The 15,509-nt window shown below is 33.6% G+C and overlaps 1 protein-coding gene across 1 annotated transcript in view; it reads right to left on the minus strand.

The window, feature by feature from the left end:
- Positions 1–24: 24 nt before the first annotated feature.
- Positions 25–15,509, minus strand: part of LOC110713367 (piezo-type mechanosensitive ion channel homolog) — a 38,799-nt gene continuing 23,314 nt past the window's right edge. Inside the window, exons 17-22 of the mRNA XM_021891824.1 lie at positions 15,076–15,471; positions 13,694–13,852; positions 7,534–8,046; positions 6,915–7,053; positions 6,653–6,797; positions 25–723 (exon numbers count right to left, since the gene is read on the minus strand). Coding sequence (XP_021747516.1) covers positions 588–723; positions 6,653–6,797; positions 6,915–7,053; positions 7,534–8,046; positions 13,694–13,852; positions 15,076–15,471 — 1,488 coding nt within the window. The 3' untranslated portion in view covers positions 25–587. The remainder of the gene's footprint in view (positions 724–6,652; positions 6,798–6,914; positions 7,054–7,533; positions 8,047–13,693; positions 13,853–15,075; positions 15,472–15,509) is intronic.

Raw genomic sequence — 15,509 nt, forward strand, 5'->3', positions numbered from 1 at the left:
ATTTAATGGGGAAACAGTAGGGGGTATTGTATTAGATATATTTGCCTTACGTGCAAGGCATGCACCCTTGACTAGTGCAAGGTTGAGAATCTTGAGATATAGAGTAGTTTAGATTTGTAACTGTAAAGTTTCCAAAAAAATTCAAAGGGAAATATGAAGGTGAAAATACAGTCATTTACATGATTCAAATTCCTTGTGTATTTACTTGTATAATATATATACAATTATGATTTAATAATTCTACAACTACTGTAACAAGTATTTACAGAACAATATCTAAATGTTACTCTATAGGACAGCTCGAGTGCATCCCCATTTCCCCTCCCCAAGACCCCACAATCAGAACAAGTTGTCAGTACTGTGAATGCCTCATCAAAAACAAGTGAGCAGCTTCTGTTAGCCTAATTGCTGAGCGATATAGTGTACACGTGTAAGACTCTATTAGCGTTCTTCCAAAAACAGGCCAGCATGGGTATTGCTGATACAACACAAATGACAGTTTAGAGCCGAGTAAACATCCAGCTAAAAAGATCACTCATCAGAGTCTGATCTATGTCCAAAAGAATCAAAACCGATTCTCCCAACATCTAATCGGGTTTGGTGTATTCGAGTAACATGTGTGGTGATCTATAGATTTTCACCAAGGTCCAGTAAAGGACTTCCTCCACTCCCAGTTCACCTTCTGCTCTTGCAGCATATATGTCCTCACAAATAGCAATCAACCTGTACCAACCAGAATAATATGTAAGCTTTGATTTCAGTATTATATATGCAAAATGTTACTCTCACCAGCAGAAATAGTCATTATATTGTCCTAAATCCTCATAATTAAGGATACAACGAGTTTACAAATTGACCTTAAGCAGCCAGATTTCAATGCTCTCCCCTTCACTTAAGCTAAGAAGTGTCATAATCAATGATATAATCATAAACAATCTCTAAACTATGAAACAACATTCTTCTCCACAACCTTAAGATACAAATATGATACTCTGTATTACTTGTTCTGAATTAAGGGAGCATATGACATCTCATTAACCAAACTAGTATGCGGTGGGGGGGGGGGGGGGGGGGGGTTTGGGCGGGGGGGGGGGGGGGGGGGGGGGGGGGCGGGGAGTCCACAAAGAAATTTAAAAAAATCAATGCAAATTAATTTTTTTTTTAAACAAACCCATCTCCTAAGGGAATGTGGAATCAATCCAGGCTTTACCAGGAAACTTGGATACAAAGTGTGAACCCGAGAGTAAGACTTATTGATTTTCATGGGCTTTTTTCTGCTAGAAAGCCTAAAAAAGGTGATCCCGTGAAAAAAAAAAAAAAAAAAAGGTCAATCAGCCTAGCCCAATCCCTGGTCTCTATTTTGGTGCCATAGCAACTGTAGATGACTAAAAAAAGATTAGGTTCCAAGCCCTAGAATTGGAGACTGGCCCAGAGACAGAACGTGCCCATCAATTAAATCAACTAAAGCGATATTCTTAAGAATACTCTCCATTCGCGCCAATATATGTAATCCTTAGACGAAAATTAAAATTCTCTTATTCGAAATACTATTTCAACTAAGTGCTAGACCAATGATTCACTTTTGTTCCATAAACAATACATGCACTGGTGGATCTACGTTGAGACCCGGGGGGGGGGGGGGGGGCACGTGCTACCCCCAGAAAAAGAAAAAGAAAAAATATATATAAAATAAATTGAAAAAGGCCTCCTTTTAAATACAATATAAAAATTAAACAATTCATATAATTCAAGATGAGTAACGTTACTTCAGCAGTAACATTGTAGGTGAATTAAGGTTTCCTTGGTGCTGAGGGGTCAGCGGTTCGGATCTCTACAATTACACTTCCTTTTTAGTTCTTTTTTTTTCTTTTTTTTTTCAGAGAAATTTTTAGTTCATTTTTAAGTCTTTGTTTTTTTTTTATTTTGTTATTATTATTTTTTTTCCCCAATTAATTTCTTTCTCGACATTAATATTCAAATAGATTAGATAAAAGTAACTCCAACAAAAAATATTTGTTAACAAAAATAATAGTATTTAGATAACTAGTATGATGTACATAATTTATCACGGCTCATTTCAAAATCTATAGAGGTTTAAAATTTGATGATTAAATTTTTATACAAAATCACAGTATATTATGCAAAAATTTAACTTAATGTGTTGTTACCAATTTAAATTAAGTTTGAGTTTCAAGTTAGTAGGTGTACATTATTTTTTTTTCCTTGTTTTTTCTTCTAGCGTTTAGTGCTACTCCTAGTCTGGAATATTGGATCCGCCACTTAATACATGACACAAATTACAATTCTCATGCTGAAGTTATATACTTGTATATGTATATATTGCCAATGTGCTCCAACATTTTTATGTACCTTGAACGTAGGGTCTAGAAGGGTTCAGTTTCAATATGCCTTAAGAAGCGAGTCAAGTGACTGGCTTGGTGTTCAAATTCCTTTGCTATTTGACTTACCTAGTGACCTGACGTTTAATATTCAGCTGTTTCTTGGACCGCTTGCAGTTATCAAAATTAGAACCATTCACATTGATTCTCCAATTTCATTTTTTCACAATGCATTTAAATTCTTAAACCAATATGAGAATTCATCATTTAGAAAGTGGAACTAAACCTGATTAAAATGGTTATTAAAGCTTTAAAACTTGACCCATTAACAGTAGGAACTCTGGTACCTTGATAAGTGGTCTTTATGACCACTTTTATTACCCATTTTCCCCTCTATTAAAGTCCTTTCTCGTGCTTTTTTCCTTCTTTTTCCCTAGTTTTGATATAATCTGCTTAGTTTCCCTCTCTTGGTAGATTTTAGCCTTTATTACGTGATTTCGGGTGTTTTACCCCCCTTTTTTCTTTCTTTACCTTTTTCCTCCATTATTTTGCTTATATTGAATGTCTTAATTTTAGGATCCTCGACTATGCATGTCTTAATCCTTGAGTTGTCCTCTAGCTCTCGAGATCGTGACCATACAACTTTAAGGAAGGAAAATGGTACCTTTTCTCATTTTTGTTTATTTTTCTTTTTATTTAGTTACAAATTTGATTTTCTATTTTGCATCAACTTTCTTGCTAACCAATTTGAGCCTAATGTTTCCTTTTCTTGTTTTAACCGCATTACAAACCGTACGGCTTATGTTACCAACCCTTGTAATTAGTGAAGCATTTAGCTTGTGAGGTTTGAGATTTGAGCATGTTGATTATGAACAAGAAATTTCTTTGAGCATTGGTTAAAAAGTGAAGCATTGAAAGTTGATCTTGATTTGAATATGCAAGAAAATTTTGAAAGGAAGAATGCAATTCAAGAAAATCAAATGTAGTTTCATAGAAAAAGCCGTCCATAGTTAAAAAAGGCAAGGAAACCAAATAAAGTTCATAAAAAGAAAAAAAAAAAAAAAGGGAGAAAGAAATACAAAGAAAAAAAGAAAAAGCTTTGAAGTTCTTTACTCTTGAATAAATGTAGTGATGTTATGAAATCTCTATTCAAGGTTGTTTGTTTGTGATTTGGTGGTTTTCTTTAGTATGTTTTTGAGAGATGACCACTCTTTTGCTTCACTTAGGAATTGCCTCCAAATTTTCAAATTATTCCCCCCCCCTTTACCTTTAGTCATGACGTTACAACCCTATTATAAACCCTTAGACTTTAGAAGGGTGAGGTCAAAAACCGATGGAGGGAGATGAATTTCATCCCTATGGAGAGAGTATACATAGTTGAGACGTCGGGATGACATTACGTTTCCAAAAAAATATATATATTTTTTTCCGGTTCCTTCGTAGAATCTATGCTTAGCTTAGGTTTGTCTATTTCAACCATGAGCCTCTTAGAACATGTTTTCCCTCATTTGATAAAGAAAGGTAAGCATTCTTTGGCGCTTATCTTTTCTTTTGAGTTTGAATGAAGCATTTTCCACCCTAAACTTGATTTGTTTTTCCTATGCCTTGCCACCTAAAAATGTCTCCCCAAAACCAAGCCCGATGATAAATAACCTTTCACCGCCGCTATTGGTCGGGTTTAGTATTTAATCCCGAGAGTGCTTAAAAAATCGTATTTTATTAAATTCATATTTTTGAAAGGTCCATGGATCAGTCTTGGTGTTTGGTAAAAGCATAGTTTTAATTTTAGCCCAAGCTTGTTAATTAATTTTAAGCCCAAACCTTTTTATTTTATTATTATTTTTGGCCCAAATATTTTATTTATTTTTATTTTATTATTTTCTTATTTTAGCCCGAATAATAAAAGTCAGAAAAAAGCCCGAAATTATCAATCGGCACTTAAAAAGCCGAAAGAAATTAGGGTTAAAAATGAATTTAGACGGAAAAGTGGACTGGAACTGACCGTGTCACGGTCAAGCTTGACCGTGTCACGGGAACTCTTCCCGTCTGACGGTGGGACTTCCCGTGACACGGGAGGTCTGCCGTGACACGGGGAGTTCCGTGTCCTTTCCGCGTAAACCCTTAACGCGTTTTCCGTTCCGTTTTCTGAAAATTTCCCGCGACACTCCAAAACTGACCGTGTCACGGGAACTTGTACCGTCTGACGGTATAGTCTAACCGTGTCACGGTACAGTCTGACATTTCCCTATAAATACCCCCTCACTTCAAATGACGCCTAAAGGATGACATTACGTTTCCAAAAAAATATATATATTTTTCCGGTTCCTTCGTAGAATCTATGCTTAGCTTAGGTTTGTCTATTTCAACCATGAGCCTCTTAGAACATGTTTTCCCTCATTTGATTGAGAAAGGTAAGCATTCTTTGGCGCTTATCTTTTCTTTTGAGTTTGAATGAAGCATTTTCCACCCTAAACTTGATTTGTTTTTCCTATGCCTTGCCATGTTGTGTTAGTCTTTGTTTTTTCTCTTTACTCTTTAGTCTTGCTCAAGGACGAGCAAGGGATGGGGGGCGTTTGATAAGTGGTCTTTATGACCACTTTTATTACCCATTTTCCTCTCTGTTAAAGTCCTTTCTCGAGCCTTTTTCCCTCTTTTTTCCTAGTTTTGATATAATCTACTTAGTTTCCCTCTCTTTGTAGCTTTTAGCCATTATCATGTGATTTCCGATGTTTTACCCCTCCTTTTTCATTCTTTACCTCTTTCCTCCATTATTTTGCTTATATTTGTGTATGAGGGTTTGTTCAGGTAGAACGGAAAGCTTGCATTACCTTCCCTAAGGCTTCGCCTATACCTCGGAATGCTTTAGAGTAAGAGGAGTGTGGGGCTTGAAGCATTTTTGGAGAGCTGGAACAGTCGCAAGGAGTGGCCGCTCACCTTTGTAGCAGCGCCCGCTCCTCTCGAGCCTTTTTCTTACATATTTTAGCATTTTAGAGGAGCGGCCGCGCAACTGCCCGCTCCTATCAGGGGGAGCGCCCGCTCCCATGGGTTCGTGATATTGTCCTGATCCTCTAGAGCGTCCGGCGCCCGCTCTCCCTCGATTGAGCGAACACTCCCCGGGTATTTCGTGCATTTTTATTTCATTTTTAGACTTAATTTTGGGTAATGAGAGGGGGTTATAAATACCCTTAATAATGTAATTAGATAATTATTTAGTTTTTAGCCCTAATCTAGTGAGAGAAACTATTGGTAATCTAGAGAGAGAAAGTAGTTTAATCTTCAATTTCATCTTAGTAATCAAATTTCTTCAAGGTTTCCTTTTATTCAATTAAAGAATTTCATGTTTTCTTCCTCAATCCAACTTGAATGGTAGTAATCTCTTACTCTACTTTGGTATTTGGTTTAATTGTTCTTGGTAATATTGATTTCCTTTTAATTCATTGATTAATCTTGTTTGATTGCTTTTTCTTGAATTTGGAATTATGTTTAGCTTGGGTAAGTTTGAATGCTTGCTTAGAGTAGATGTAATGGCTCTCTTCTTCCTTCTAGCTTAGATTTTAGCTAGGGAAGAGGGTGAAAATCGTGATTAATTAAGATTATATTGATAATTGATTGGATTTGGCCTTGATTTGATGATTTCATGCTTAATTTGGTTGGAGTTATTGATGTGCACCCTTAATTCCAATGTTTGAAGTTCTAAATTAGATGCATGGGAATGATCTAATTTAGGTTGGATCTAATTCATTTACTTGATTTATTGCATGGGAATGAATTATTTGAGTAGAATTTGTATTTCTTGGCATGAATCCATGTTGATTATCATTGATTGTCTAAGTTGTTCATGATTGGAACCCCCTCTCCCTAGTGATTTGATCATATTCCTCTTAATTCTAGTTTTTCATTCCTTATTTGAGTGTTTCTAGTTTGAACTTTCTTAATTAGTTTGCTTTAATCTTTGTAGTAATTAATTTCATCACGTTCACAAAAACCAATCAAAATGCGCCTTGTTACTTGCAATAGATTCTTGAATTCACTTGATTGTGCAATACTCCGTTTCCTTGAGGATAGACCCTTTACTTCCACTAACTAGCTTAGTGTAAGTTTAGGCTATAAATTTTTAATTTGATTAGGGTAGTAGCCGAACGACCTGCTTTCCCGTGATCATACCTGTACATGTGCTCAACCCAACTCCAATCTCCAAATTCTCAAAGTATTGATACATGAACTTTTTGTCTTCTTTAAGGTATATATCATATTGAACAAGCAACAATACAAAATAGCAAATGTAAAGTAAAGGAAAGCTGAGGTAAAAATACCTATCGCAGGAAGGAAGGTTCTCATATGGGATTCTCATTCTAAGGTCAGAGCATTGCAGCCTGATGAACCGACCAACAGCAAGCACAAATGTAATATAAAGACCCCAGATGCTGAATTTGCTTAAAGTATCTCCAAGAAGTCCCTCTAATTAAAAGAATAAAGCATTAGAAGACATCACAATTACTGAAGCACTAAAAAAAACAGCCAAAAAAAAGACATTCATTTATCTCTTTATGGTATGCCAGTGCTGCTCATACTTACGTGGTGTTTCTTCTGAGACCACGATTGCTGTAGGTCCAGTCAGACCTTCACATCTAGAAACATTTAGTGGATTGACATCATAAAATGACCACCACTCAGGATTCTGATGATTGATAACAAGATCGGCATCGACTTTTAACTGAAACAAAGGGAATTAGACAGCATAATTATAAGAAATCTACTTGCTTTTATCCCTCAAGGAAGAACAAATTTCCATTGTTGTTATTTGAATTTAATCTTTCCAATAAGGTGACCTAATACCATAAATAAGATTTTTTTTTAGAATTCTAAATAACAACAAATGATTTGCATAATTTCCATAAATTTTTAGCAAAATATCCTAATTAATATAAATATTTCCTCGCTATTGCACTAAAATCAGATTAGACCTCTTCATATCACATAACACCATGCTAAGAGCAGGTATTTTATAAAAACTAAAAAATAATTTAGTTACAAGGAAACATACAGAATGAACTAGTAAATGAATAAGGATGAATAAACAAACCATTAAGTAGCGTTGTAAACAAATTTCAAATGACTATCGATGTCATTTTCAAGGTTAAAAAAGAAAGAAGCTAAGCAAAATGCGCAAAATATAAAGTTCAGCATAACATACCTCTGGTTCAAATGGTCTCACATCACCAGAACCAGTAACTCGGAAGAATCTTGGAAAGATGTTCTTCACTCGGAAACTATTCATAGAACCATTGAAAACAGACTGTAACTCGGACGTTTTTGGAAGATCAGACGCATTGTCAACATCTCTTTCATATCTCACAACCTCTTTTCCTTTAGGTCTGTCCCTAGTCAGTACCCAAGAGAAAATTATATGCACATCCCTGCCTACATTAAGAGACTCAGTGAATCTCTTTTGAACTACTTCTGGGACCAACCAAAGGGTACTAGCATCAGCTTGGCAACATATTAATTGAATGTCATTCGTATCATAAGTAGTCAATAAACCTTGAGGATCAAGATCATCCTTATTTTTGATATTTTCCCACTCCAGCTTTTCACAAAGGGTGGTTTGATACAGGGTCAGCCTACCACCATTTGTCTTGATATCAACCTGAACACTGACATCTCTAACAGGATTTGCGATGTTTGTTGGATTGCCACTGCTGTACATCTGCAAGGAAAATAGAGTATCAGAGTCTCAATAATGTCATATAACCAATTGCATCTGTCAAAAGTACAGCCATAAATCATAAAAGTAAATTTATTGATTCCGAAGTATATATCCATGACATAATTCCTTAAACAAGTCATTTTAACGAAGAAAACACACTAGGCCATGCTTGGAATGGGGATGTGATTAAGGTGTAATAACAATCAAACCAGGTGTAAGAAAAGTCAAACCAGCAAAAACATAAGTGATTTGAGGTGGTGTTGTCAGAGATAGGGTTTTTACAAATAAAATAAGGTAGTTGTGACATGAGTAAAAGAGAAAGATGGAGAAATCATTACCCTCATATAGAGGGTAATAGTTACCCACCCTCCCATTAGTATAATTACTACACCAAAATGAGGGTAATAATTCCTTTTCTTTCACCTCTCACCACACCATCACTACGTATCTTCTACCAAATACACCACTTCAATCTCCTCCTTCCCTAAATTTGCTTTCATTTTGTTAAGTTTGACTTTTACTACACTAGTAATACATGTCAATCCAAGCATATGCCCTAATAATCAACAAATAGCAGCATTGACAACAAAATCCTCAATTTCATTAACATTGCTATACTAACTCCGTTAGTTTTTATGTTTGCTCTACTCACTTTTATTTTTTGGTCCAACTCAATTTAATTCATTTTTCGCATACCACATTTACCATCTTATCTCTCTTACCCCACAATATTTTCCATTCTCATATCTCTTACTTTTACTTACACCCACCCACCTTTTTATACTGTCTTTTTTACTTTAAATGTAGAGAAACAATATGTTAAAGCATATGAAATCGATGCAAAAGCAAAGACAACTAAAACGAATTTGGGCTGCAGCAATATTACGAGGACAAGGGTGACATCTACATCATCTAGTTGTTGAGATTGAATGGCCCAAATAGGTTTTCAATGGTGATTTATGATGAAAACTACGAACCAATTACACGCGTCAAAGGTAACCTAAAAACCAATATATTATATGGAAAGTCCCAAGCTGCTATCAATTTTTAGGAAATTCATATTTATCCTTCAGGAATAAACAGTTTACTTATAAAAAGAATAATAATAAAAATAAAAGTCAGCATAAAACATTTAAGAAGCCCTTCCTATAATTAATACTAATCTATACAAGATAGATAATAATGAAGACTAGATATATACACTATGGATACGCGGTATTAAAACTAGGGAAAGATCAACATTAAGAAAGGCAAGAAGGCAAAATAGAAGAAATATGTTTGTATATATAAAGCATGGAGTAATTCAAATATTCAATAACATACTTTGTTTTCATAGAAATGAAAAAAATTGATTTTTACACTATTCAAATATTAACTAAACCAAATATTTCTCCTTATTCTCCCACAGTCCTTAATTTACTTGACACAAACTCCTTCAAAAGTTGTCTTTATTTGTTTGACAAACTTCCATGAATAAAGAGGACCTGCTTTTTTTTTGGAAAAGAAAAAAAAATTAAATTATTCCTCCCTCTTCACTTTGGGCTCATAACCCACTTACTATTATACTAAAAACACACCCATTATACACTAGTTATAATAATAATGACAAAAACAAAAGAAAACAAAGAAAAACCCTACTAGGGCTAATACTACCCACAAGCTATAATAATAAATAATAGCTCCACTACCAACTAACATAATTAATACTAAGTGAATTGAATTGCCTAAATGTATACTTTTAATGTATCAAATATTATGTAACTTGTCGTGGGATTAGTCTCAATAAATTTTTCTATTATATAAAAAATTAATAATTTTACTTATAATAAATAAAAGAAATTAATAGTTATAGTTATGCATTGGCATGTTGTGTGATGACACATGATATTCAAATGGTTGTAATTTTAACAAGGCAGAGTAAGTATATTGTGTTATTATGTTACTAAAATAAGTGGAAATAGGGTATAAATAACATGGCCTTAGTTCAATCCTGTAAATTAATGTTCATATATTTTTTAATAACACAATAAATTAACGTTCATATTATCATTATACGTACATAATGCATTTTAAAATAAATATCAATATATAGTAAATTTCGAACATTTACTTTATGCACTAGTATTCACTAATGGAACACTTTAAGCTCTAATTTCTTATATTTGGATCAAAAGGAAGCACATTAATTATCATCAAACAGCAACAATGATAATAAGCTTTTGAATCATTTTGCTTTAAAATTGTTTTACATAAGTTGTCGTTCATTCAATTGAAAAGTAGAGAAATAACCTCGTACAAGTAAATAAAAGGGAAATTATCAATGGTACCCTCGTAGTTTTGACTTTTACCAATGATACCCTTCATTAAACTTTCATTATCAACGGTACCCCTATAATTTTACCTTAATTGCTGCAGTAATCATGACGTTAAACAAACGTTAAGTTTGGTCATTTGATAGGTTTAATGGAATGACTTGGATTGACAAAAATGCCCTGGACTCATTAATACCCCCCCAAGCCCAACCAACACCATTTAATACTTCAAATTTGATCGTTCATCTTCTTTGAAATTGCTCCCCTGTTCTTCTTCTTATGAGTAAACCTAACTAACGCTAAAGTGAAGCAAGATCCTTGAAGATTTAGCGGTTCTTTGCAATTCTAAAGGTTAGTGCTTACTTCTCTAGTGAATTTTGAGAATTTTGTTAACATTGTTAGGTTTAAGGTAATATATGCACCTTTGTGGAATTTGTTTGATTTTGTATACAATTTACAAGTGTTGTTGGATTTAGCTCTGAATTATGCTCAATTTACATATGATCATGTTAGCTTGCTATATTTTTAATCTTTTAAGATATTAAAATAGAAATAAAAAATCAGAAAGGGATGTAAACAAAGGAGAAGGTTATATTGGAAAGAAGGAAATAAAGAAATAAGAGGGAAAACTTTTGGGAGTTTTGGAGGGAGATTAAATGATAGGGGCATTTAAGTATTTTCACATTCCCCACCCCATTAAAACTGTCAAATGACCAAACATAACTTTTTTTAACGTCATGATTACTGTAGCAATTAAGGTAAAATTATAGGGGTACCGCTGATAATGAAAGTTTAATGAAGGGTATCATTGATAAAAGTCAAAACGACGAGGGTATCATTGATAATTTCCCTAAATAAAATTAATACAAAAATAAAATGCTAACCCTCCCTATTCAAAATGGCGCACCCACTTTCTCTCGCATTTTTCTTAATTCTAAATTTTAGTGCCATTATAAACTTTTGGAGTGCCAAAAAAAAGCACTTGACACACTAAGTATGTTATTATGTTAACGAATGACAATCCAGAGACAAGAGTAACAATGAAGCTCCAAAGAGAAATGTGAACTACTATGTTTCACAAGTACTAACAGCCCAAATATCAAACTTCAAAACTTCTATTATCTAGCAAAATATCCAAACCATTCGCTAGGCACACAATGCTTCAAAAAGACTTCCTCCCTCTATTACTCCCAAATCTCACATACATAGCCACAAGATGGACCAGAACGAAATGCAACATTTAAGAATATATATATATTTTTTTTATTAAATTCATCTATGTATAGCTATATTGATTCGGAAACAAAAATAAGAATGAAAGACTAAACAATTAAATAGAACAACGAAACAAGCATGTGAGTTTACAATTGAGAAATTAAGCATCAAAATCGCATTAAAACTTTTCTATCATATAAGAGGGAAATCCATTATAATATCCATGTCTTTAGCCTAATTAGACTAAGGGTATGTTGAGAAGCAAATATTTGCTTAATAAAATATTGATTAGATCAGACCACATCATATTAGATCATATTATTATGTTTGTATTTCCTTATCAGTTTATAAATAATTTTTCCATGATTTAAAAATTTTGAAACTTTCATAACTTGAAAGTACACATTAATAGGAATACGAACCTACTCTATGATGGCCTAATAAATTAATAAGTTCATTAAGATGACCTATTATCAAACATTCAAATAGATTCCTAATGAAGATATCATGAATCACTCGGGTACTTTAACTATATATCTTATCTCATGGATGTGCCCAAAATACGAAACAAACATTTATGTTTACATATGTATGAAAAAAGAAAAAGTTACCTTCCATAGTAAACGATCCAAATTTAAATAAACTTTCGATGATTCAACAACAATTTATATATCAACCATAAGTAAAACCAGATATGCTTTTGCAAATTGGTCACTATTAGATGAAATTTTTTCAGCATCTATTTTTCTTGTTCGTTATTTTAATTTTTTAGGTGGGGGCTATAGATTTACCTGAAAAATGATAAAGTTTACATAGAGAAATTTTTGTTTAATTGATTGTTCTACATATAAATTTGTATGGGATGCAACACAAATGAGTTAAGAGTAATAGTTTGAGCATATAATATGACGAGAAACTGCTTTTCCCTAGAAAGGAATAGTTTGAGGAAATATTTTATTTATTTTCTTCATATTAAATCAACCCTTCAATATTTTTTATAAGTGGAATTATTATTTGCCTCAAAAGTATAGCAAACGTAAGTGTAATTGATTAAAACTTCTACCTACAATGGTGAAATTACAGTAAACCTCAACATTCCTTTCTCAGAATGTTTCAAAAACTATAACCTACTAATGGAAAAACTGAAAAAGAACTGATCATACAACCCAACAAAAAAGAAGATTAAAAAGTATGTGCATTGTTTTATAGTTAAGCTCAAAAAGGGCTCTGAAAAATATCAAGGAACATGTTTCAGAAGAGTTAGAAACTCAATGGACCTCTGAAAAAAGCAACACCATCAGGAGCCCTATCCTGGGAAACACTTACTTTTATGCAACAGCGATATTGAAAAAGTTTATGAAAACAAAAACTGTGTAAGGAGTGAGAACATATTGCCTCTCCATCCAAATCATACTTGGAGAATATCTAAATCACAACAGAAACATTGTCTACCTCAATTTCGCTATTAAAATGGGCCATTTCACAATACAAACTCAAGTGTTTTTTTCCCATCTTTGTAATGATTATCACCCAGCAAGACAGCTCTATTCCTCTCTGGGTCTGCAACTATTGAACAGGGATGCTTTTGTCTATTTTAATTTTTATTTCAAAGTTAACCACAACTACAGAAGATAAATAGTACCCACCCCACTCTAGAACTGCTGACTTGCCATGTTAAAACATAGTTGCTTTCCTGGTATGGATGTCCCATAAAAGGATTTATGTATACATTTCCATAAAATCTTGCATGGGAGGAAAAGGGGGTATACGTGTATGCAAAAAAAAAAAAAAAAAAAAAAGAGAGAGAGAGAGAGAGAGGGGGGGGCAGTATTCAAAGGTGGTCACTCCACTAACAATCCACAGTTTTCCTTTTACCAAGGAAAAGGAAAAAGGTATTTCCAATGTTATAAAATTCTAGACCCCATAATGAAGATAAAATATTTGTCATTATGTACTGGAACAAACAATTCTAACAAAGGGTAGTAATTAGTTATATGTTTAATTGCGTCAAGTACCAAAAGATGAAAACAGAACATTCAGTTTTATAGGTTAAATGACATCAATTCAATAATCAAACTAACGCAAATTATTCAGAATTCATATTTTAACAAGATTCTTACCAGCATAGGAGCCCAAATGACACATATCAAAATGAGGAATAGACATATGCCACTGCAGAACTTAGTCATTTTTGGCTGTTTCTCTCCTTGTTTATGACTTGCCCTATTTAAAATGGCATCACATTTGACGAGATATAAGCTTGCATTTATGTCCTCCAACTGTTCAAGATACATGGCAACATTATTAAACATTGAATAGGTCTTTACTACATCGATAAAAATGGCTAAACAAAGAGATAAAACAAAAATGCAAGGCCACAATTGTCATGAATGCAAATCAATTGAAAATATGAAATTGACAAAAAAAAAAAAAAAATACCAACATTGAAAATCAAGTCAAAATATCACAAAGAACACGGTAGAACAGTACATAATACTCTCTCTATTTTCCTAAGTTCTACTCACTTTTCATTTTCATCCGTTTTTCTAAGTTCTACTCACTTTCTTTTTTCATCCGCTTTTCTAAGTTCAACTTACTTATGCTATATTCCTTTATGACAACCTTTATTCATTTTTTATCAGCTAAAGTGCTCACTAAGGGCTTGTTCACATTTACTGACCTGAGCTCAACGGAACTGAACTGCTTGGAACTGAGCCGAACTAAACTGATTGGAGCTTAACTGAACTAGCTCAGCTGAAATGAATATTTTATGAGAGAGGGAAATTAGGAACTGATTGGAGCTAAACTGAACTGATTAGAGCTGAACTGAAATGAAGTTAAGTAAATGTGAACAGGCCCTAAGTTTATTCAATATGACTTAAATGCACCTGCTGTTGACCTCTCATAATAAAAGGATGGCACACCCGCATATATAAATCTTCCTTAGATTACAAAAATTGAACCCCCCCCCCCTCCCCCCGAAAAATAAATAAATAAATTAAATAAAATCCTTGATTAAAATTTCTGTTAATACTAACTCAATCAAGAACTGGTGTTCCTAAATTGAAATTGAAGTATGTGGACTACTGAACTGTTAACATCAAAATATTAGAATATACACCAATTTATATCACATATGAAGCAGTTAATATTCCTATCAAAAAGTAATTTCAGTATATACCATCTTCAATAGTTTAACCATCATCCTGAGTAAAAATTAATAGTCAATGATTGTCCTCAAAGACCATAATAATGGATAATGAAGTTTATTTGTGGATGGGCATTACAAACAATCATACTCTGTATCTAAGTATTAGCTCCAAGTGAGGGAAAGGACAAACAGAACTAAGTTAAGATCAATCAAGACAAAATAACACTCAATGTTATTGGGTAACAAATTATAAAAAGGAAAAGAACAGAGGCATAAATAAAAAAACAGCAAGCACACTTGTCAATGATCATCAGGAGAAAACGGAATGAATACACTGCAAGCTACTATTACCTTCAGCCAGTCATACATCGTCAATGATGTTGTAGTACATGACCAGTCAAGCACACAACGTAATTCATAAAGGAAAGGAAGAGCTCGATAAAGCCGATACCCAAGGTAGTTAATCCTCGAAACTGTGCTGGTCAAAAATTGGCGATATAGTGTACTTTTATGCGGCATACCATAGCGAATTTGTATTGCCTGAAGTGCTAGGGACACTGCTTTTGTCAGAAAGATAGCACGAAGTGCTAAAATTCCTGCGTACTGTTGAAATGGTTGCATGTTCCAAGCATATTCTGTAACTGAATACGTAAAGAGTACAAGGTTGAAAAGGTAGAACAAAACTTTCCCCGTGGCAAATGAACATAGGTAAATAATTCGATCAACCACTATTAAGAAAAAGATAACCTGCATACAAACAATTAGCAAAGTTACTTATACCATCA

Source organism: Chenopodium quinoa, unplaced genomic scaffold (assembly GCF_001683475.1).
Source record: "Chenopodium quinoa cultivar QQ74 unplaced genomic scaffold, ASM168347v1, whole genome shotgun sequence".
Lineage (NCBI taxonomy): Eukaryota > Viridiplantae > Streptophyta > Magnoliopsida > Caryophyllales > Amaranthaceae > Chenopodium > Chenopodium quinoa.